The following is a 22,035-nucleotide window of genomic DNA, read 5'->3' as shown; positions in this document are numbered from 1 at the left end:
TCTTGGTGACTACCTGACAACTATCTGCAGGAGCCAGCTGTCCACTTGTGGCTGTCTAACCAGCCAGCACATGGTCCTTTGCCATGTAGGTGACAGGCAGAGGTCTCAGCTGGGCTGAAAGCACAGATGCAGTGCAGTGGCTCTGACATTTGAGCCATTAGCATCTGTCAACTAACGTGCTTTCCACACATGACACTAATGTCCAGAAAACAATTAGGAGATCTTTGGTAGATCCATTTTTTATATAAACTATATAGATGTAGACTTTACGTACAACAGTGCCACCAAGAGGTCCTACAATACATGAGTGGGATATTTGCACATTGCACACTGGAAAGAGACCTGAGAGCATGCTTCATTTCACATCAGGAGCAACCATGGTCTGCTTGCAGAAGCACCGACAGACTCATGAGTGAATGAGTCCATGAACACTGCACCTGCCACTGGGTACTGAGGGGTGACAGGTGTGGGGAGCTGAACGTGCCAGTAGGCATGAGCCACAAACAATCTAGAACATGGGAGGGAATGAAGTTTCCCCAAGTACCAGGACTCTGAGAGGTTGGGAAGCTACAGGAAGACCATGTTCCTAGAATGGGCACAAGGAGAGCATTCCTGTCACAGGCTGTGCACCCCACCACCTAGCAGATAGTCGTGCTTCTTAAGCAGGCAACCTTAGTCAGGTGCAGGCAATCACAGCTGCTTTTATTCTAAAAACTCACTACATAATAAAAACACTACAAAACCCAGAATAAATATCAAGTTACAAAAGCAATACAAGTTGGGAAAGCTTATTATAAGAAAGCAGAAGCCCAAAGGATAGAGGTGTTGTCAGCCTGTGTGGCCTCAATACAGTCAGCCCTCTGTCACTCCTCCATTCTCCACACAGTCCATGTGAGTGGGGCTAAGGTAACCATGGGAAGGGTGCACTAAGGAGTGGTCCAGGAACAAGCTGCTGAGGCATAGACTGTCCTCTGTCTCATTTGTTTCAGAAAGGGTGCCCGGCCTGGTACTGCCAAGAGGCATGGCTTCAGAGCCAGCCACTCTGGATTTATGTCCTAAGACCACTGGCTGTGTGACATCACTGGGCACTCACCCCTGGTCCTGTCTCCTTCCTCCATAAAGTGAAGCTGCCAGTCTTCACTGTGCAGGGAGGTAGAGGGGCTGGGGTGAGGTGGGAGAAGCACTGTGTGGCTCTCAAGTGCGAAGTCAGCTGGGAACTCACAGCCAGTTACCCTGAGCAAGGCCACACAAAGCCTGGGGTGCAACAGATGAGGACACCTGAAAGATGCAGGCATGACCTCGTAGTCGGATCCACCCCTGGCTAGATCATCACCACCCCTAGAGGTGTGCAGAACTGATCTGAATTTAACCAGGGAGCCCAAAGTAGTGTCTCCAGTGTGAGCAGGCTGTGAGGGGTCTCAGCAGCTTTCACACTCCATTACTGAGTCTGGCACTTGGTCTCTGAACCTGCGAGGGTCTCCCTTATCACCTTCCTACAGGACAAATATACCCTGGAGGCCTGAGGACTGAATGCTACCCTTTGCAGCAAGTGCCCACAAGAGCAGCTGGCTAGAGGCGACCATCTCCTTGTTGGCAGAGTGCCAAGCACAGGCCCCACCACGAGTGAGGGGCTCCCTACACATACACCGGGAAGGGGTATCCAGGATGAGACATCAAGTTCTCCCAGGCAGATTCTCTCCACCATGGCCAGCTACAGGAGCCAGGCGGGTATATCTGAACCCAGCCACAGGCACCATCCCTGCCTGAGACTGTCACTGGTGAGCCTAGGAGGCCTTTGCTGAAGGCCGGCTCCGGCAGCAGATGGCAGCAGCTACTATGGCTTCCTCACTGGTCCTGCCTGCTGTGTCAGTGGCACAGCTTCTTGCCACACACATGTTGTCCACGGCGTAGGCCCCCAGAGTCATGAATGCCCCAGGGAGGACGTTGCATCCAGTCAGGGTCCAGCCTGCCTCACAGGCCACGGTGACCTGCCAGAGTCCAGAGGAAGAAAGCTTGTGTCTGGGACTTGTGGGCTGTCCAAGCTCCATGCCTCTCAGACCCAGGTAGAGCTGCACCCAACAGTAACCAACACATTCCTTCTGGGGCAGACATCTAACTTGGCCTCCTTCTCATCCTCAGAGCCTTCCATCCCATTTAATGGCAACTCCATCCGTTCAGAGGCTCAACAGAAACCTCAAACCGATCCTTCCTCCTTACCCACACCCATCTCCCGATCTGCAGCACCTCCCCCCACTCCCACCCCAACCTAAGCCCTCACCTGCTAGGCCTGTTCCCTGCCACCTCTCCACAGCTGAGCAACTGTGTGCCTGGTCAGCCCCCAGGTCAATGCACACTCAACCTTACATGGCTGCATCACTCAGCAATCCCTAAGGCCTGACTGGCCCGTTAGCCCCACCCTACCCTTTCTGCACACTTCTGAGTTGCACCCTGTCCTACTGGCCCAGATGATCCTGTCACTCTAGGCTGTCACCTCTCCTGGCCTTAGCTGTTTCCTCTGCCAGAAGCATTGTCCCTGGAGAAGGCCCCATCCCAAGGGTGTCTCAACCCACCACACTTCCTGTCCCATTTTCCTCCATCTTAACCTCTTGGTACTCTGTAACTTTGTTTACTGTCTTCTCCCACAGTGGGCTAAGCAGGAACCCCTGCCCAGTTTATTTCCCTAGGACCTGGAGTGGGGAGCCAGCCTGTCTGGGTACCTGTGCTCACTGATAAAGTAGAACTGAAACTCCCCTTCATAGAGCAGCTTCCAGCCTCACTCTTCCCCCGACCCCAGAGCTGGGTAAAGGAGGGGCACTCCTGCCTCAGGCTCCGAAAGGCCAGCTGTCAGGCCTCGGGCCCTCTTCCCAGGGCTCCTCCTTCCCTCCCTCAACCTTCACTTACTCAGCTGTCCCTTTGTCACATCTGCATCGCTCGGTGTCCAAACGCTGCAGAGCCCCTGCCCCAGCTGCCTCCCAGCAGCCTTAATAATGACAAGATCAGAAAGCACTCAGACACTGTATGTCTCCTTCCCACCTGCCATGGTCATGCACGCTTCCAAAGAGGAGCAGGGTGGGCAATGAGCCTTGCTTCTCTGGACAAGCAAAACCATCCCTGCCTGGCATGCACAAACACACACATGCTGGACATACAACAGTAAAAGCCGCCTGGCTCATCCCCCCCCTACCCTGGCACATAATAGCATGGGGTACCACCAACAGGACAGGTGGCAGCCACCCCACAAGACCCAGGTACCCAGCCCCCTCCAACCCCTTTCACCTGCTCTGCAGGACCTGAGATCCCATGCTCCTTGATTTTGCAATCCAGGCCTGGGGCATGGCAGCAGGAAGCATGGGCGCTGGCCTCCCGGTGGCCAATGCATTGACCAGGCTGATGTCTGGACCTCAGCACAGCCCACCGTTGGACACCAATGCCTTCCACCTCCCAGTGAAAGCTGCAGCCTAGAACAGAGGACATCCAGCTCAGACACTGGAATTTTGTAGACCTTCTGTCTTTCTGGCCCCAACTGAACCCTACTTCAGCTCAGAATAGAATAGATGCTGGCTTGAGCAACAGGATTCCTGGATTTTCACTTCTTCCACTGGCCATCTGAGTGGCCCTGGCAGAATTATTCAACCTCTTGGATCCCTACTTTCTTAAGAAAAATGTGGTCTTTCCATCCAGAGAAGGGAACTGGGGATGGGACAGGGCTCCACTGCCTGAGGTGCTCTCTCAGAGCCTCTGAATCCCTTCCCCTCCTTCCACCAAAAAGGTGTGAGCTCAGGTCTGCCAGGGACTCTCTCTGGTCTCGGGAGTAAGGGACATCACCAACTGTAAAATCATGGATAGTGGTCACTCAGCTATACCAAGCCTCTGTTTCCCTTTTGTAACATTGCAAACACAAGAGCACAGACATGCTGTGAAGAGGAGTCGGGGCAGTACGTGTGAAGTCCCAGCATATAACCTATGCATGGCAAAGACTGCATATTACGGTGTTAAGGACTAAGAGTCCTATGACCTAGCTACAGGACCTCAGTAGAGCCACTCTACCTAGAGGGGCAGCTCCCTTAGCTGATGAGTGGAGTTCTAGGCTGCAGATAGAGAAGGCCAAAAGCTTTCGCTGCTCCAAACATACCCTAGGCTTAGCTGTTGACACTCCCAAATCCAAGAGAGAGCCCAGTACAGAAGTGCAACCAAAAGGGCTAGGGAACCTTACCTAGTCCAGTCTGCAGCCACATACTAGGCTCATCTGCCCTCTGCAGATCCAGAGCTCTGCCCACCCAACCCTTCACTCTGGAACCTTCAGTGGCTCCCCGGCCTCCCTGAGGGAGCCATTCCCAGTGATTTCCCATGCCTTCATGCTTTCTCTAACATCCTCCATCCATACAGGACTGCTCAGCCTCCTGCCCTGAGAGCCACCATCCCCTCATGGCATTCAAGGGCTTCACCTGGGGTTTCTACTGCTTACCTGGGAATGTTTCTGACAGTGGCCATTAATGCTCTCTAGCCCAGAGGCAGGGCAGTGAGATGACAAGCATAGCTAAGGTGCCCTGTCCCAGCACCAGGCTACATGCCTGCTATGTACTCTTGCACTTCATGATGAGAAAGCCAAGCACAGGGCTGATAAAGAACTTGATCCCACTGCTGAATGCCAGGATTCAAACTGGGGTTACCCCCCATGGAGACAGGCCTCAGAGCCTTCCCTTGGACAGCACTAGGCACCTGCCATCCTCCTCACCCTGCCATTATCACCCCTGAGGAGGCAGTGCCTCCATCGGTCTCTTGCAGAAGGAAGCTAAGGAGGAAGATCATTGCCCTACATGGAGGCCAGCTTAAAATGGGCTCTGGGTCCCGGGCTCTAGAAGACCAGGCTCCAGCACTTAACAAACAGGACCTTTCTCCCAGCTTGGACTGGACTCCTACCTGTCAGGACATGGTCCTTCTGGTGGCAGTGGACATGGGTCCCCAGGCTAGTTCTGGCTGCAGGAGTGGTGTGGGTGCTACAGTTGGCACGAGGAAGCAGGCAGCACCTAGCGACAGCGTAGACACCTTCACCCCCAAATGCATTGAAGGCCTTGCAGACCTGCTGCCCCCCTATGGCCTGAGGGGCACAGAAAAACAAGAACCAGTAAGAAAGAACACAGGGCTGGGGCAAAGGTACACAGGCACCTGGTTGGGACCCTTGGAGCCCTCAGCATCATCTTTATCCCCACTGCTCTAGAGACAAGGAGCTCACCCAGGCCCAGGACAGACTGTTCCATCTCCAGGCAGCTCCATCGCCAAATTTCCAGACACGAAAACTGTTTCCAAGTGGAGACATGGGGTGGCTGACATACCAGCTCCAGCCCCAGCCTGGGAAGTATCACAGGAGCTGTCCCTAGGACCTGGCCCACCTGGTCAGGTGCTACTCTCCAACCAAACTCAGTGTCATACAGCATCTGCATGCCCCACACCCCAACTCCAGAGCCACAGACCAACACAGTGAAGCAGTTCCACCACAAGGATCTGACTGTATGCCTATTGGGCACTGCCCATCCTAGATGTGGATCTCTGACCACACCTGTAAGCCTGAAAATGGGAACTGGAAGACGACTCAGGGACCAACCAGCTGCAACTGCTGAGGCCTGAGACTGGTGGAAGATAGACAGACACACAAACAGGGCCAGGGCACCTCAATCCGATCACCCCTTCGCCTCCCACTCCTGGAGAAGCTGGAACAACTCAGCAGCTCCTCTCCTGGGGCGCAGCGGGCTGTAGCAGTAGCTGTCCTTGTGGGCCCCGAGTGTGCCGACCACACTGTCCTGCAGAGCAGCTGCCCACCTGCAACAAGTCCTAGATGAGTAGGGTCTTGGGACGTTAGGGAAAGCCTCAGTTGATGGTAGGAGAGAAGGGCCTTCAAGCTCACTGTTTTCCCATGGAAATGCATCATGAAAATGTCATCAAGCCTTTTCAGAGCCTCCGCCCTTAAACTGTAGCTAAGGAAAGAAAACCCTCTTGTGAGGACCAGGAAAGAGACAGTGTGCCCTCCCTGCCACCCTGCTCACCTGTCCCATGAGTTTTGGGGGGCATTGTGGCCACCAGGTTGGGGGTCAGCACCCGCTGGTCCTCAGGGAACCAGGCCATGTTGATGACATCTTTGGTAGAGAAGTGGATCAGCCTCTGCCGCAGCTCAGCCAAGGTGAGCTCCGGCTCCAGAGTCAGCATCGTGACTACAATGCCTGGGGGTGCAGAATTATAGAAGGTGGTGGCCTGGCCCTCCTTCCCAACCACAGGACTCCTGCCCGTGTGCACATGAAGGAACAAACACATGCACGAGCGCGCGTGCACACGCACGCGCACACACACACAAACACACACACACACACACACACACACACACACACACACACACACACACACACACACATTTCATGCACAGACATTTCATGCATTCACACACACAAAACCTGTTCATCTGGAAATATAAGCACCTACAATCCCTCACTTGGTGAAAATCAGAAAAGAAGGCATCCTTTCCTGCCTAGGGGCCTCGATAACTGCAGGTGTTTGCTAGGTGAAGCCATCCACAAAACCCCACATCAAACTTCCTTCCTCCAGGGAGGCTTCCCTGCCCCCCGGACTGTGCAGGTGCCTCCGTGGGGTTCCCTCTAAAAGAGTTCTGACTGCTTTCTGTTCTGTTTGTTTGTGAGCCCTTCCCTGGTATACCCAGTGTTCTTTAGGACATTGTGATAATTTCATTCTTAAATCCCCCCCCCAACAAAAACCCTATATGTTGAAGGCTCAGTCACTGGAGGAGACAGAACCTTTAGAAGGTGGGTCCTAATTGAAATAGGTCACTGGGCGTGTGCCTTTCCTCTATGCTTTCCAGCCACATGAGGGGAGCAGCGTTGCTCTGCCACACACTCCCCACCATGACACGCCCTAAAATAAAGGTGTCAAGTGACTGTGGGCTGAACCTTCCAAAGCCACGAGTCAAAATAAACACCTCCTCTTCCTCTTCAGACACTGTACCACACTGACAGAAAGCTACTCATCACACACATCATCAGGTCACCCTCACTTTTGCCCTCGGGCACAGGACCTGGCCCAGAGGGTCAGGGTACAGACCCTGCTGTTTGTCAAAGGGTGGAGTGGTGACTCACCAGCCACATGAGCAGCGGCCTGCGATGTCCCACTCTGTGACATGAAGCATGTGCTACAGTCACTGGAGGCACCAATGATGTCTTTCCCAGGAGCAAAGAGGTCCACACAGCGTCCAAAGTTGGTCCCCAAAGTCCCCAGGGTGACTGGCTGGTCCTGGACATCGGTGGCCCCAACTGTGATGACCTGGCAAGGCGCAGAGGTGGATAGCAGAGAAAGATCAGGGCCACAATGGGGTAGGAAGATCTTGCCTCTGCTCTAGCCAAGTCCAACTTGTGTCCCACTGAAATGCCATCTCTTGTGAGAAATGCAGCTCCTCAGGGGAACACTGACATTTAGCCTTGGCCAGGACTCCCCACCATGCGCCAGACCCCATTCCCAATCCCCTGTGGAGCCCATGTTCTAGTGTAGAGACTTAGTAGGGACGGTTCCTCTATCGGGCAGGCATGGTACTGTGTAGAAGCCTAGAACAGCCAAGATGGAGGAGACATGCTGGGCCTTTTCAATGTTAAATTCAGCGGCTTGGTAAGCTCTGGTGGTCAGAGAGGGCAGACTGGGTTAGATAAAGCCTTGAACTGTAACAGGGGCCTCCCACTTTTGCACTCCTAGCATTGATAGTCCACTGCGTGGCTGATGGCCTGCAGGTGTACCCCAGATGAGGATGGACCCACTGGACTGACAGATCCTCCAGGGTGGCCCCTCCCAGGATGTACCTGCCCCAGTCATGGTGGATACCCTGATGGTCATTACATGAGGTCTTTGGGACTGACAGTAACCCCCAATCTCACTAGGGTTGGTTACGAATGGAGATCTAGACAGTGGGGAGGGAGGTTAAGGGATTGGACAGGACAGTGAGTTGGAGTGGAGAGGGCATGAGTCCCCCAGGGTCCCACTTGGGAGTTCTAATCACTTTCAGCCCAGGCAGCTCAGCCAGCAAAGGGACCGTCTGCCATCTTCCTTTGTTCTGGGGGAATCACACGACACCTACCTCTGGAGCAGAAGCTGGGGAGTAGAGGCAGGCATCATCCCGGAAGTTGCCAGCTGCAGCAACCAACACCACTCCATTGCTTGCCAGGTGCTGGCAGGCGGTGTTGAGGATCCGGCTATACCTGCCCGCCAGGGGCAGCAGCACCACTAGTGGCCCTGAAGGCTGGATTAGCTGGCTTTTCCAAATGAACTCCAGGCCTGAAAAAAAAAGAAAAGAAAAGAAAAGAAAAGAAAAGAAAAGAAAAGAAAAGAAAAGTTCAGGTCTCCTTCTGGAGAGGTGAGTTTTTCTCTTCTAGTTCCTTCCCTCAGAGGCAGAGAGTGATGGATCACTTTGTGGTAGTTGGGTGCCCTAATGCTTAACCAAACTTATCTGAATGCTGCCTTGAAAGTATTTTTATATACGACTGACATTTAAATCATTAACTCACTTTCCTTGAGTAAATTGGATGACTTCCACAACATTGGCGGGCCTTGCCCAATCTATTGAATGCCTTGAGAGAAAAAGACCGAGTCCCTAAGGGATTCTGGCTCTAGATATAAGTTTAGACGCAATATTAAAGGAGCTGAGTGTTCCCCAGAACTAGATAGTAGACACTATTGCAGGATGTGATAGCTATTCTTGGCTGTCAACTTGACTACATCTGGAATTAACTAAAACCCAAAAATGGAGGGCACACCTGAGAGGGATTTTTGCTTAATTTGAAATGGGAAGTTCTACTTTCTACTTCGAGGTAGAAAGACACAACTTTAATCCAGATCTTTTGAGTCCGAAAACCCAACCTCTAATCTGGGCCACACCTTCTTCTGGAAGCCTTTATAAGGACATTGAAGAGGCAAGCATTTGTTTTTTGCCTGCTTGCTCTCACCTCACTAGCAAGTGCCTTCCTTCACTGTCATTAGAGTCTACTTCTTTGGGATTCCGGCACATAGTGAAGACCAGCTGAGACATCTAGCCCCATGGACTGAGCAACTACTGGATTCTTTGACTTTCCATTCATAGCCAGCCATTGTTGGTTAGCTGGAGCTGTAAGAATGACTTACAGGTCTTCTCTAGGTACAGAGAGAGATCCATTCTCTAAGTCAGGTTACTCTAGAGAAGCCTGACAAATGCACAGGACATAGAGAAATCAAACTAGAACTGAGTTGGAAGTTTTCTCCCTGCTGCCTAGCTCTCAGAGCTGAGGATGCTATGCAGCCTGGTGAAAGAGAAAAGTCAACAATCTTACGCAGCTGTAAGCCCTGTGAGTACAATGCCAATCTGCCTAGCAGCACATGCTCACTGTGGTATGACTATCACGAGGGTAGCCAACCACTTTCTGATTGGATCTGAGACCCACTGAGGGGATTTATACCTGGTACTGTAAATCTGGTCAAAACACCATAGCTGGGAAGGTCATAAGCTCTAAGGGGAAACCCACTACTGTTATTTTGCTAAATAGTCATATTACCAAACTGCTTTATAAATATTTCTGCCAATACCCACAGATTTGTGCTACTCTCAATCTTGGTCAGAGAAGCTTCTTTTTGAACTGGACAGAAAGTTAATGCAGAAACTCATAACTGCTCAAAGTTCTGAGAACGGGAGACTGTGAGGGTTCAGCCATGACAGGACATCCTTGTCAACCCCTCCCCTACAAGGCTCAAGGAACATCATAGAAGAGGGGGTAAGAACAAATATAAGAACCAGGGGATGGGAAGAAGTGTTGTGAAATATTATCCTCTGATGGCTCAGGGGTTAAGAGCGCTGACTGCTCTTCCAGAGGTCCTGAGTTCAATTCCCAGCAACCACATGGTGGCTCACAACCATCCGTTATGCGATCTGGCGCCCTCTTCTGGTGTGCAGATATACATGGAAGCAGAATGTTGTATACATAATAAATAAATAAAATCTTAAAAAAAATTATCATCTGAACACAACAAGGCCATCGCACTCATGAGCTTACAGTAGCCATGGTTATCCCACAGGATGGGTAACACTCTACCATGGATGGCAAAGGGGTTCATGAAGCCCCACACTTCCCTAAGGAACTACTAGCAGATAATGGCAGCTGGGGTAAAGGCTATCACTTCCTTCAGTGGTGCTCTGTTAAGTTGCTCATCATCCAGTAAATACCCCCCACTCACACTCATGATAGCAACAGGAATGAAACTCAGTGGGTCACAAAACAAACTCAAAAAAGGCATGAAAATAGAAGGGAGATTTTTTTGGAAAGAAGAGAGGACTCATCAGAAGAGGGGGAGGATAGATAATGGGGGGGTAACATGACCAAAATATACACATGTATGAATTTGTTAAACAAATAATAAATTAAAAAAAACACTAGCTTTAAAAAAGGAAACATTTTCTCCACCTTTAACTTCACACCAGATTCTCAGGGAACCTGAATATGCTAACTTAGAGGATCCTCACTAAACTTTGTTTATGCCTTTCCAGAAAATTCCTAGTCCTCCAGAAACAAGAGAGCCTCCTTGGCATCCTTCAGGCTTCACAGACCTCCACCTCCCTCTGAGGCCTGCACAGAGACCCCTCACCACACTTGGAGTTTTGCACCCAAAATAACTAGAGACCACCCGGGCACCCACTCACATGCTGCCAATCCATCCTCTATAAAGCAGGGACAAATGCTGTTTGTATTGTCTCAGCAGTTAAAGATGCCACATTGCTCCCACAGCTCTCCACCACAAGATGTGACTTGACATCAACAACACTATGCTCCCAGTTTTGAGCATGAAGATCAAGTTTGCCACAGCCTCCCCCACTCCAGAGATAACCCCACCCTTGCCAGCCCATAACCTGGAGACCTGAGTCTAACCCCAGCTGTCCTGTCCTAACAGCTTAGTTCCTGTTCAGGCTCTTGTTCTATCGTACAATATGGCCAAGCCAACCTCTCAGAACCTTCTGGATCTGGCTGTCCCTGGGGGGCTGTGGCTGAGCTGGGAACTGGAGTCCAGGACCATATTCATAAGAGTTGTCTGGTGAGGCCCCTTACACCAGGAGGAGGTATGGGGCAGTAATGGAGATACAGGAGTGTAGGTAACATTCATGATTACAGCTGGCTATCAGGTCCTGGCTTGTGTAGACATGTGCTTAGACCTGTCATCTTACCTGCTCAGCGTCACCCTGTGGCTAGGGTGGAAGCAACAGCTCTCTCATACCAAGCCCACTCTGCCCTGTGACGCATTAGGAGCTTTCTGTACACTGGTGGGTCCTGGAGGACGGGAGCACTCTTCCACAAGAAGCCCTCCAGAGGCCATAGCCTGGCCTGCTAAGGACTTCCAGGGAATGAGCAGTCTCTTTCTACACAGTGGCCTTTGGGGTGGCAAGCTGGATTGGAGTTAGTCAATAAGGGGGTGGGACAGGCACAAGAGGTCACTGATGGGACAGAGGCTATTGATTCAAATGTGTGTCAATGACTGTGCTCTGAAGTCCCAGGCATGGGGCCGGAAAGATGACTCAGTGATCAAGAACACAAGAGGACCCAGGTTCAGTTCCCAGCATCTACAGGGTAGCTCACAACCAACTGTGCACCAGTTCCAGAGGATTTGACCCCCTCTTTGAACCTCTGTCAACACCAGGTATGTACCTGGCACATATACATACATGCAGGCAAAACAGTCATGCTCATAAAATTAAATAAATAAATGACAACTGAAGTCTCAGGCAGGGCTCATAGGCCAAGCCGGCCCCCATATGCTGCCTGGACCAGCTCAGAGCCAGCATCTGACTGGTTGATGATCAAACCATTAATTAGCTGCTCCTTCCCCAAAGGCTGGTAAGCTTCAGCTATGGGCCCTGGCCAAGTCACCCTTTCTGGCTGTGATTACTGGCTGTTGAGCAACCATCTCATGCCAGCTTCAGGCTTGTATGCCAAGGCTTGTATCACATTCCCAGCACAGTGAGATACAATAAGCCAGTGTTCCCTCACTCCCTCTCTGCTACCTACATACCAAAGTGCTAGCCTTCTGTGTACCCACTGGGGTAGACTGATGGAGTAATCTCTAGAAGTCTGGAAAGATCTGTTGCAATTCCTGCATCAAGTGCATGCCCTGGTTTTGGTGGTAAGCACACAGATGGGGAAAGATGGCTTCTACTACCTCAGGGCTTTGCAAGCCTAATGCAGCATGATAAAAACAAAATAGCAGAGACCCACTTGGAATGAGCCCTGTCAGCCCCCAAGCCTCAGTTTCCCCCCTGTATTCTTGATCTCTGGGGACCAGGCCAACTCTATCACCTTAAACTGTAGCAGAGACCATCTGACTATGAGACCTTGGTTCCTGCTGAGCTTTGGCTACCTTCACACAGAGGGTAAACCCAGAGTGCCACTCACCTATGAGGGTGCCGCTGACCGTGCCTTTCCCTTGACAGTTGAGCACACGCAGACTGTGCAGGATGGTGCCCTTGGCCACACCAGCATCCCGGCCGCTGACCACGCCTGCCAGATGGGTGCCATGGCTGTCACACTTGCTTGCCTGCTCAATCAACACAGGGATCATGTAAGCCTACTCTACTCACCTCATGATATATTAGCAGACACCTGGACAGGCTGACATCCCATCCACAGATGGCAGGGAAAGTCAGGCAGTGCTGACATGCTGCTCCAGGGTGGGGTGGGGGGTGACCCTCTGCCCACCTCTGAGAAGAAGTGAGAGTCTGAGACACTAACCTGCCTGTGGAAGCGTGTCCCATCCTCCTCAGGCACACTGTTGAAGTCAGTGATGGTGACCCTGCCCTCAATTTCCCGATGGTCACTCTGGATGCTGGTATCTAAGAGATACACCTCTACCTGGCCACTTCCATCTTCCCATGGCAGCATTGGTGGGAGGGCAGAGAAGAGTCACGGGGTTAAGGTTACTGCTCATGCCCTAAGCTGTCTGCCACCCTACATTTTAGACAGCTCATGGACTCTCCCCCAAAGTCTTTGCAAGCTGCATGCTACTGAATATTTTACTGCAAGGAGTGAGGCACAGAGAGCAGGGAGCTGTCCAATGCCTGTAGCTGGCAAATGGCAGAGCCAGGAAGTGAACTGAGCTATCCAGTTCCATGAGAGACAAGAGGAACATTCAAAGCCTAATATTCTACTATAAAATAAACCGATCTTCCAAGCATAAGCCTCTTATAGCTCACCGAGGCAAAGGTTGAAAAGACAGAAAGAAACTAACAGGGCTGCCTGGTATCCTGGCTGGCACATTCCCAGAGAGGAAACTGAGACTCTGAGACCACGCATTCACCTGCCAGGGCTGGGAAAGCCCATGGCTATTTCTTCCTCCCCTGAGGCCAGGTGGGAACTCAGCGCAGGAAGCTCACTGTGAGCCTGACACCTGCAGCTTCCATCCCTGAGTGAGATTCCCCAAGAAGCAGGCACAAGGCAGGGGTGAGCACTGCATGAGACAGCGGGTGGCGGGGGTGGGCGGGGAGCCTGTGGAGGGTAACACACATCTGCTCTCTATGGAAGGGGAACTAGAAGAATGGAGGAAAGGGAAGAGGAGCCCAAGGCTGCAGCCACTCTCAAAATTTCTCAACCTGGGGGACCAGAGAGATATTTCAATGGCTGAGAGCACTAGTTGCTCTTGGAAAGGACATAGGTTCCGTTCCCAGCACCCACATGGTGGCCAGCAACCATCTGTAACCCCAGTTCCAGAAGACCCAATGCCCTCTTCGAGCCTCTGAGGGCACTCCATGCACAGGGCGCATATGCAAACATCCAGACAAAACACACACATAAAATAATAACGAATGAATCTTTAGAAAGATTCTCATCCTGGGCTGGGGATACAGTTAAGTCTTAGAGTAGCTCCCTAGCAGGCCGTAAGCCAACCTCAGGCCCTAGAAGGTATGGTAAAGGAGCAGGGCAAGGTGTCCCAAAGGAGAGCTCTGTGGCCACCCCAGGGGCACTCTGGCCGGTTGGATGCAGCCTAAGAAGCTCAGACACTCCCAGCTACTAGGCTTCATGGATCTCCCCTAATCCATGCCCCATCAATTTAAGCCGTTATATTAACCTTCCTTGCCTACTAGAAGCTCCAAAGGGGACTCCCCAGAACCTTCAGGTACTCAGTGTCACTCACAGTCCTGCCAGACTCAGGTCACCTTCCTCCATGTCTGAAAACAAGACACACTAGGCAGAAGAGACCCAGTGACAGATGCAGGACCCTCCAGCAGTCTGATGGTACTGGAGGTAGGGGACAAGGTGAGCTGGGAGACTAGCTATCTAGATGGGAGCAGCTGAAGTGGGCTCTGTCGCTCCTACTGAGGGGTCTGTCCCAGTCTGCAGGGCTGGGTATCCCACAGTCAGGTTTCGCCTCTTCCCAGAGAGAAATGAAGAAGTGTGAGGGACCTATCCAGGCTGGAGGGATGAAGCCAACAAGCTTCATGAAGCTGGAGGGAAGAGGGAGGGTCATTTAAGGGAAGACTCTTGCATTCTGCATGGAGCACTGCAGAGAGGACATATGAGGTTAGTGCAGACTCTGGAGCACTAGCAAGTGAGGGACGGGGGAGGGTGGGAGCAGACAGAGCAAAGCAAGAAGAGGCTGGAGGCTTACTGGGGACCTTACTGGAGGAGCTGTATTCCTGTGCCTGGCGCCCTGCTGGGATAATCCGATCCAGGTTCCAGGGGATGCTCTGGCCGAAGACAAGGGAGTCTTCCTCGATGTACTTCACGTGGGGCAACTTCAGGGCCTACAGAAGCCAAAGAGCCATAGCACTTAGCTTCAAAAGCCCCTCAGCTAACAGCAGCCCACAATAGCTCCACCTGAGCCAACTGCTGTCCACGTCTCCAATGAGCACCTGCCCACATTATCCCAAAGTCTCCCTTCTGGGGCCCAGAAGACAGACCAGGGGCCAGTGTTCTCCTCTTCCTCTCTGGTTAGGGAACACCGTGCTCTGCAAGTCCAGTTGCTGAACACACATATGATTGTTCAGAAGGCTTCTGGGCTCCTCAACTCACCTGGGAGTCAGGTGGTCAGGAATCTTAGAGCCCAAACTTCACACTCAACTCAGGACAACAGCGCTAGCCATTGTGTGTCTGCCTCCATTCCTATCCTTCCAACTGACCACAGCACCAGATTCCCAGGCCTCCAATGTGTTCAGCTAACAGGAGGCATCCACATCAGTTTGATAGCAAGGGGGCCGTACCCTGCTCCTTAACCCAGGCTCACAGTAGCCTCATCCTTGGGTAACATGCCATTCCTCCATGCTTCAGCGTCCTCTCTTCATCCTCCCCTCCTGGAGGCCCAAGATACCCTGGTGCCTCAGTATGCCCAGGGCTCCCTGACCTACCCTCTGTCAGTTTCATTACTTAACATCTGCTTAAACACTCCACATTCAGCTGGGGATGTTGGCACCTGTCTGTAATACAAGCATTCTAGAAGCAAAGTTGGGGAAATCTCGAGTTTGAGACCAGCTTAAACTGCAGAGCACGACACTGTCTCAACCTTTCCCTGTATAAAAAGTATTTCACATTCTCCAGTCCTTAAATAATGGCGACATTTTGCAAGTCAACGTTCAGGGGAGAGACATGAGGCATCTGCTTTTCTCAAAATCCTACCTGCCTTCCTGGCTCTGAGAGATAATGCAGGCCATGTTATATGTCAGAGATACATCAGAGAGTTGTTAAATGTGCCTGTGGGTATAAAAACTAGAAGCCTTGTGGGATCAAGATAACTTTTAGAAGAAGGAACTTCTGGAAACTTTTTAGAGGGAACCTTGAGAGAATTTTTGGAAGGAATTTTTAGATCTGAGGAGAACTTTAAGAGAGCTTTTAGAGAAAGAACGTTTGAGGAGAGAGCAGTTAGAGAGGAATCTTAAGGAGAGATTTTGAGAGAGAACTTTTGGGAAGAATGTTTTTGCTCCTCTCTGAACCCCTGATGAGACATAGCACTGGGACACAGCCAAGGTTATTCAAGGAACCAGGAACTGCCAGTTGTGACCCAGGAAGAGTTCAGAGGTACTCACTGATCCTGACTCTCAGTAGTGGGCACACTAAGACCAATGGCAACTAGACAGAGAAATGGAAGCCAGTCCTTCCTGGGAAGTCCCACGCCCAAGAAAGTAGCTCACCAGGTCCAATAGGTCACTGCTCATCTTCACCACGAAGCCAGGCAAGATGTCGTAGAAGATATCCAGAACCTTGATGACATAGCCTCGGCGGGCAGCTTGGGTCTGCAGGCGATGGATGGTTTGTTCAATCTGCAGCCGCTGGGCCCCATCTATCAGCACTACTATGTAGGTGCCTGGCAGCCTCCAGGCCTCCTGGTCCCCAGGGAGGAAGAGAAGCAGAGGACATGAGCGCTCCAGTGGACCCACAGTGACCCAGTGTAGTGTGCACATAACAGACTTTCCTACTTATCCTGAGTGAACTGTGTTCCTATAAACTTTCATTTAGTTCCCTGGGAGGAATGTCTCCACCTGCCCAAGGAATGCCTCAGGAAAGATCTTTCCTCTCCCCTCCTAAGCAATGTAGCTTAGTGCATTTGGCCTTGAGACCTTCTATCTCCGGAACACATCTGGGGAGAGTAATAATATGTATATTTTCCATGGTTTCTCTGTCTCTGCTTTGAACTCTGAACTATCCAAATAAACAGAAGACTGGTAAAAAGGCTCTTGTGGAGCCTTGAGGTCCCTAGTTCTGTTGAACCTTGAGTTGAACTAATCAATCATTGGTAGATTGAAACATGGGCGCCAAAACATAGGGAATCTAATGAGAGATATATGATTCTGGTAGCACAGAGGGAGCCCACTCCAAGACACCAGGGTAATCATGAGGTAAACCAAAAACAAAAGAGATGACCATAGTGCTTATTGTACACAATAAAGCATGAGGTGGAGGGGGCATGCAAAAAAAAAAAAAAACCAGATTGCTATGACCTCTCAGACTATATGGACACATACTCTTACTGGCTGCCACCATAGGGTACATTGCACCTAAAGCAATAGAAAGATATTTCGTGTTATTTTAAACAAGCTCATGGTCAGGGAGTGGTGATCCCATTAAATGTCTGACCCTTTTAATCTAAGTAATTCAGCTTTTGCAAACTACTCCTGTCCTACCAGTACAGGAGAAACCACCAGACAGCCCCTTCTGACAGAAAGGGGAACCTTATAGACGAGCCTTGCCTGAAGCTTCAGCTCCCCCTCACTGCCACTCTTCCCATTCTTCTGATTCAGAAGACAAAATATCCTCTGCTAGCTCTTCCTCTGCTTCCCTATAAAATGGTGCTTTTGCCTTATCCTGGGAGAGCCAGTTAGCTCAAAAGGAAGGATCCTCCGGCAGACCTAATCTTACCTTTGTAGCCCAGGTGCATTTCCAACCCCTTGAGGGAAGAGTTGGTGTTCTTCCTCAGTGGGGATAGCTACAAAGTATGAGCCTATTCCCTTCCCTATAGGACACTTGAGGGTTTTGAACATGCCACGTCCTCATCTGACAATACATCTCCATATACTCTGAAAATGTTGGGAGGGATCGCTGAAGCAGACAACCTTGTACCCCAAGACTGGGACATGCTAGTCAGGACTTGTTTGAAACCTGCTAACTCCCTTCAACTCAGGACTTGGTGGCATAAAAAGACTGTGCATTAAGCAGCATAAAATCAAAATGCTAATCCTTCTATGGTGATCACCACCAAATAGGTAGCATCTGGGGTTAGGACAATGGATGGGGTTGGAGAGACAAATGTTTTGATGATCAAACAGTGAATCAAATGACTTTGCTATATCAGAGCCTAAAGAGTTCTATGCCTGAAAAGGTGTCTACATAACCTCCTTGAACCCTTACCCTCCACTGCTAAGGAGCATCTTTCCCGGGCATTCCTTTGGTGGGTGGAGTTATTCCTCCCAGGAGAATAAACAATATTCTATAGGAACAGATTTCACACAACAGGATAGTGTGGAAAAGTCAATGATGTGCAAGCTACATCCCAGTGCTGCTTACAGATCAGAAGTGAGGCCAAGGAGACAGAGTAGACGAGCTGTAGAGAGAAGGGACCAAATTGTGAAACACCAATCCCCCAGCTAAGCAACTATTTGTGTTACTGAGGTGTACACGTTTTCAAACTTGGCAGTCGGCAGGGAGGGTAGGCATGGGCCACACTTGGCAGCCTCCATACCACACCCAGCTCTCTAGGGAATCCACCAAGGCCTGAACACTCAGCTGACTCTGCCTTCCTAGCCACACCTCTGTGTTCAGTGACCCATCCAAGGTAACTCACTTCTTTCCTACCAAGTACCTCTGACGCTCCTCCAGCAACAGCCCAGGGAGAAAAGCCAAAGGCTTCGGACCTTAATCCCACCTCCAATGTTTACTATCCAACCTCTGGTATTTACTGGCCTTTCGTCACTCAGCCTCTCCAAACCCCAGACATCTCTTGTGTTACAGGGTCCATAATACACCCAGGATATACCTGCAGGGATGCTTGAAAGAGATGAGTGTGTTCAACACCAATCTGGGTGCTTGGCAAATGGAGGCAGAAGAGATGAAGAGAAGGGAGCAAAATAACACCTCCAGACAGAGAGAAGAGTCAAGGGTGAGGCTGTGGGAACAGGGGCCCCTGTTCAAAAACCTTCCACAGACCCGGGCCACCTAATAGCTGAAGCCCAGTCTGGGTGCTCCTCCTTGACTTCTCCTTTAACCCACTCTGTGCCTTCACCTCCTGCATCACTGCACCTGTGCCTTTGACTTTCACCAGAGAAGCCCAGTCCTCAGGGTCAACTGGATTTGGAGATTCAGACTTCACTTGGATTTTACAAAGGCAGCAGTGGGCAGTGAGGAGTCAGCCCTGGGGGTCAGTGCAGCAAATGTCTGGATAGCCACATTCACACTGATGCAACGAGTTGAAGGTTATGGACAACCTTTTGTCAGATCAGGTCCAGTTTACCATCAGGTAAACCATAAAGGGCCTTTTGGGTTCAGAACATCTCATATCTCAGAAGATAGTGTAGGGGCTATAGGCATGGGAGCCTTATTTCTCCTCTGCCTCCCCCAGCTCTGTACCTTCATCATCCATGTCACTTCCTCTCTAGGAGAAAATCCTAGTGCTACCTTCATTCATTCGTTGAGCTCCTAGTTATACTTCAAAGCTCCATCTAGAATGTCCTCTGCCCAATGAAAAGCTACACAATTGGGAGGGCCGGCTGCAACGAAATGAGAGTTTTCCTGGAGGCCAGGGGTGCATCAAAGATTGGATTAAAATTACTTGCCAAAATTATTTTCCCTGGGAAAATTAACTTGGAGAAAATGGCTTCACGTGACTCAGGCAGGAGCTTCCTGTGGCCCAGAGCCAGGGACAGATGTACCCAGGAAGCTGACCCCACCCACTCACTCACGCACTGGTGCCCCAAGTCATTCAGCTCTGACCCTTTCCCCAGTACAAGGCCCACAGAGCCCCAACAGATGCCCAGGATGACTGTTGGCACTCAGTTAAGAAAGATGAGCCACTACAGTTCTTGGCCTCCCCATGGTCCCCAGCCACCGCACTAGTAGCTCCCTCCCCGCCCCACACCTTAAAAACTAAGCTTCTACACATGGCCTCCCCTATCCACCCTACCACAGGTGCATCTGCATGCTGAGGCTGGGTCTTGCCTCCCGCACCCCGGGACTGCACTTTGAGACCACCAGGAGACCCTCGGAGAACGCCACCCCAACCCCGAACCCACACCATTGCCTGGCATCCCTCGCCTGAACCTTGGAGCAACGGTGGAAGGGGGCGGTGGCCACATGCGGGGCCTCCTCTTCGGCCAAGCCATCCTCCTGGGACCTGAGAGCTAGCATCAGCTCTTCGTACTCGGCGTCCTCATCCTGGGCACGGGCGCCCATGTGGCACAGTAACAGCAACAGCAGCAGTGGCGTCAGAAGCCACAGCGGCCTCACAGAGCAGCTGGTACCCATCGGGGAGAGGTACTCACGGCAGTGGGAAGGGTACCGGGCTCAGGGGCTTCGGGCTGTAATGTCCCTGAGGCGCCAAGCACAGGCTCAGCCCGCCAGTCCCACACCGCAGTCCGTGCAATCACGTGTGGGCGAAAGCCTTCTAGGGTGTGGGTGCTGGACGCCTGGGGGCCGGGAGATCACGCCACCCCAAGCCCCATCGGAAGATCCACTTTGATTAAACATTAACCGGCCCAGGATACTAAAGGATCGGGTTTCCGCCCTCGCCCTCCCCAGGCAGCGTCAAATGACGCTCAAGGAGAAGACAAAACCCCAAATCCTAATTGGGCTGCAAGCCGGCCCGCCACACTCCCCACCCCTCATCTTCAGCCCGGGTGCCAAGTCAGAGCCGTGCGGAACCCACCTCTTCAGTGTTTCCAGGGTCTGCCAGCCACCCCCTTACTTCTCCCTCCCCTCAACAAAATTAACTAACTTCCCCTGGGCCCTCCTCCTCCCTGTGACCCATGACCCTAGTCCGTGTAGGATACAGACTCCTCACTGCCCCCTGACTTTTCTCCACCTGTCTAAACTTTGTACTCCATGCAGCCTGGATCCCCTCCCTAGCCTCCCCCCCACCCGCCCCCGCTCCCATAGCCTACCTGGAGAAACTTTGGGTTTCTTTGGGTTCCAGCTACACTCCTCTCCAGGTACGTCGCTACAACGACTCCACATTTAAAGCCTCAAAGATGCCAAACTCCACTGTATGCACAAGCTGCGGGATCCAAAGATTCAGTCAGTGTCTGTTTTGGGTTTTGGTTTGGTTTGTTTGCTTGTTTTGCTTTGTTTTTTGTTTTTGACATACTGTAGCCTAGAACTCAATGGAGCAAGCTTCCGGTGAACACCAACCTTGTGCTGTACAGGAGATGCTCCTGTCGCTCTCCCATCATGACAGGTGCCACAGAGGGAAGGCACAACAATGCCAGGCTCTACTCCCAAGCAGGATTCCAAGCGGCTTCTGGATCCTGTTTGCAGCTGCTCAGCAGTGAATCCAGGACCTGGAGTCTGAGGCAGCTATCCTTTCCACCTTTGTCTTTGCCTCACACCAGAGTCCACTGGAGTGGGTTAAAGAAAGACAGGTGAGGCCAACTTGGTGTCATCCCCCACCAAATAGCCCATCATTGCAGAAAAATGAGCTCATTCACATTTACTCAGAGATGGCCGGAGACCCTCTGCCTTGCTTCACTGAACCAGAGTTTGTTTGGCCAACATCCTCACCAAGGCTACCTGAACCAAGTGCCCCAGCTAGCCTTCTCATGCTCCCTCTGGGAGGCCAGACTTCTCCCCCTTCTGGCCCACCCAGTGGATGATAAAGCTGTACACAGAGCATCGCCATGAAGGCCCAAGACAGTATGCTGTGTGTGCGTGGGAGGACATGTGGAAAGGGGAAGGTTTGTGGGTACCCTGGGCTTTGTGACAGATGGAACCAGAGGAGCAGTCATGTCTCATCCCACCCCCTCCACTGCATTCTCCAGTGAGTGGGGAGGATACCTAGCTGGGTGCCTGCCACTTGGCTGAGTTTTCATCCCTCATTGATTATTCACCCACCATAGGGCTCCAGGCAACTCCTCCCCCTTTTCAGATCCATACCCTCTGCTCACCAGTGTATGGCCCTACCTCCCAAATGTGCACTAGGAAGTTCTCCCTCCCACTCCTGAAATCATAGTTGTAGGTTCAAGAATGTCCACTCAATGCCCAGCCTTGACCCTACTTGGACTGGTTTGATAAACAAAAGCAGAGAACTAGGCAAAAGCCAGAGAAGCACAGAGAAGAGGTTGGAGCAGATGGGAGTGATGCTGACACAGGAGTGCTAGGAGGCCCCCCAAAACTGGAAGAGACTAGGAAGGGTTCTCCCCATAGCCTTTGGAGTGCACAGCTCCATTCACCCTTGATTGAGACTTCTGGCCACCAGAACCTCAAAGTAACAAGTTTCTGTTGTTTGAAACAACCATTTGTGTTAGCATCTGTAGGAAACTAATATTGCCACTTACTGGAAATCTTT

At 51.4% G+C, this 22,035-nt stretch overlaps 1 protein-coding gene across 1 annotated transcript; it reads right to left on the bottom strand.

The window, feature by feature from the left end:
• Positions 1-676: 676 nt before the first annotated feature.
• On the bottom strand, positions 677-20,067 carry Pcsk9 (proprotein convertase subtilisin/kexin type 9). The gene is made up of 12 exons (XM_027402343.2): positions 19,797-20,067; positions 16,178-16,369; positions 14,674-14,797; positions 12,789-12,922; positions 12,453-12,594; positions 8,126-8,322; positions 7,140-7,323; positions 6,042-6,215; positions 5,669-5,817; positions 4,921-5,098; positions 3,277-3,458; positions 677-1,988 (listed from the first exon to the last, which is right to left on the bottom strand). The coding sequence occupies exons 1-12, from the start codon at positions 19,998-20,000 to the stop codon at positions 1,785-1,787; spliced, it is 2,064 nt and encodes a 687-aa protein (XP_027258144.1). The 5' UTR covers positions 20,001-20,067; the 3' UTR covers positions 677-1,784.
• Positions 20,068-22,035: the final 1,968 nt, after the last annotated feature.

This window comes from Cricetulus griseus, chromosome 2 (assembly GCF_003668045.3).
Source record: "Cricetulus griseus strain 17A/GY chromosome 2, alternate assembly CriGri-PICRH-1.0, whole genome shotgun sequence".
NCBI lineage: Eukaryota > Metazoa > Chordata > Mammalia > Rodentia > Cricetidae > Cricetulus > Cricetulus griseus.
Note: the sequence above shows the minus strand (reverse complement) of the source record. Positions and strands in the feature narration are given on the sequence as shown.

Excerpts from the sequence above, each read along its gene's own strand:
- Pcsk9 (XM_027402343.2), bottom strand. The coding sequence starts at position 20,000 with ATGGGTACCAGCTGCTCTGTGAGGCCGCTGTGGCTTCTGACGCCACTG. Across the intron at positions 8,323-12,452 it reads GGTCAGCGGCACCCTCATAG|GCCTGGAGTTCATTTGGAAA; the intron begins GTGAGTGGCACT and ends TTTTTTTTTCAG. Across the intron at positions 7,324-8,125 it reads CCCCAGCTTCTGCTCCAGAG|GTCATCACAGTTGGGGCCAC; the intron begins GTAGGTGTCGTG and ends GCGCCTTGCCAG.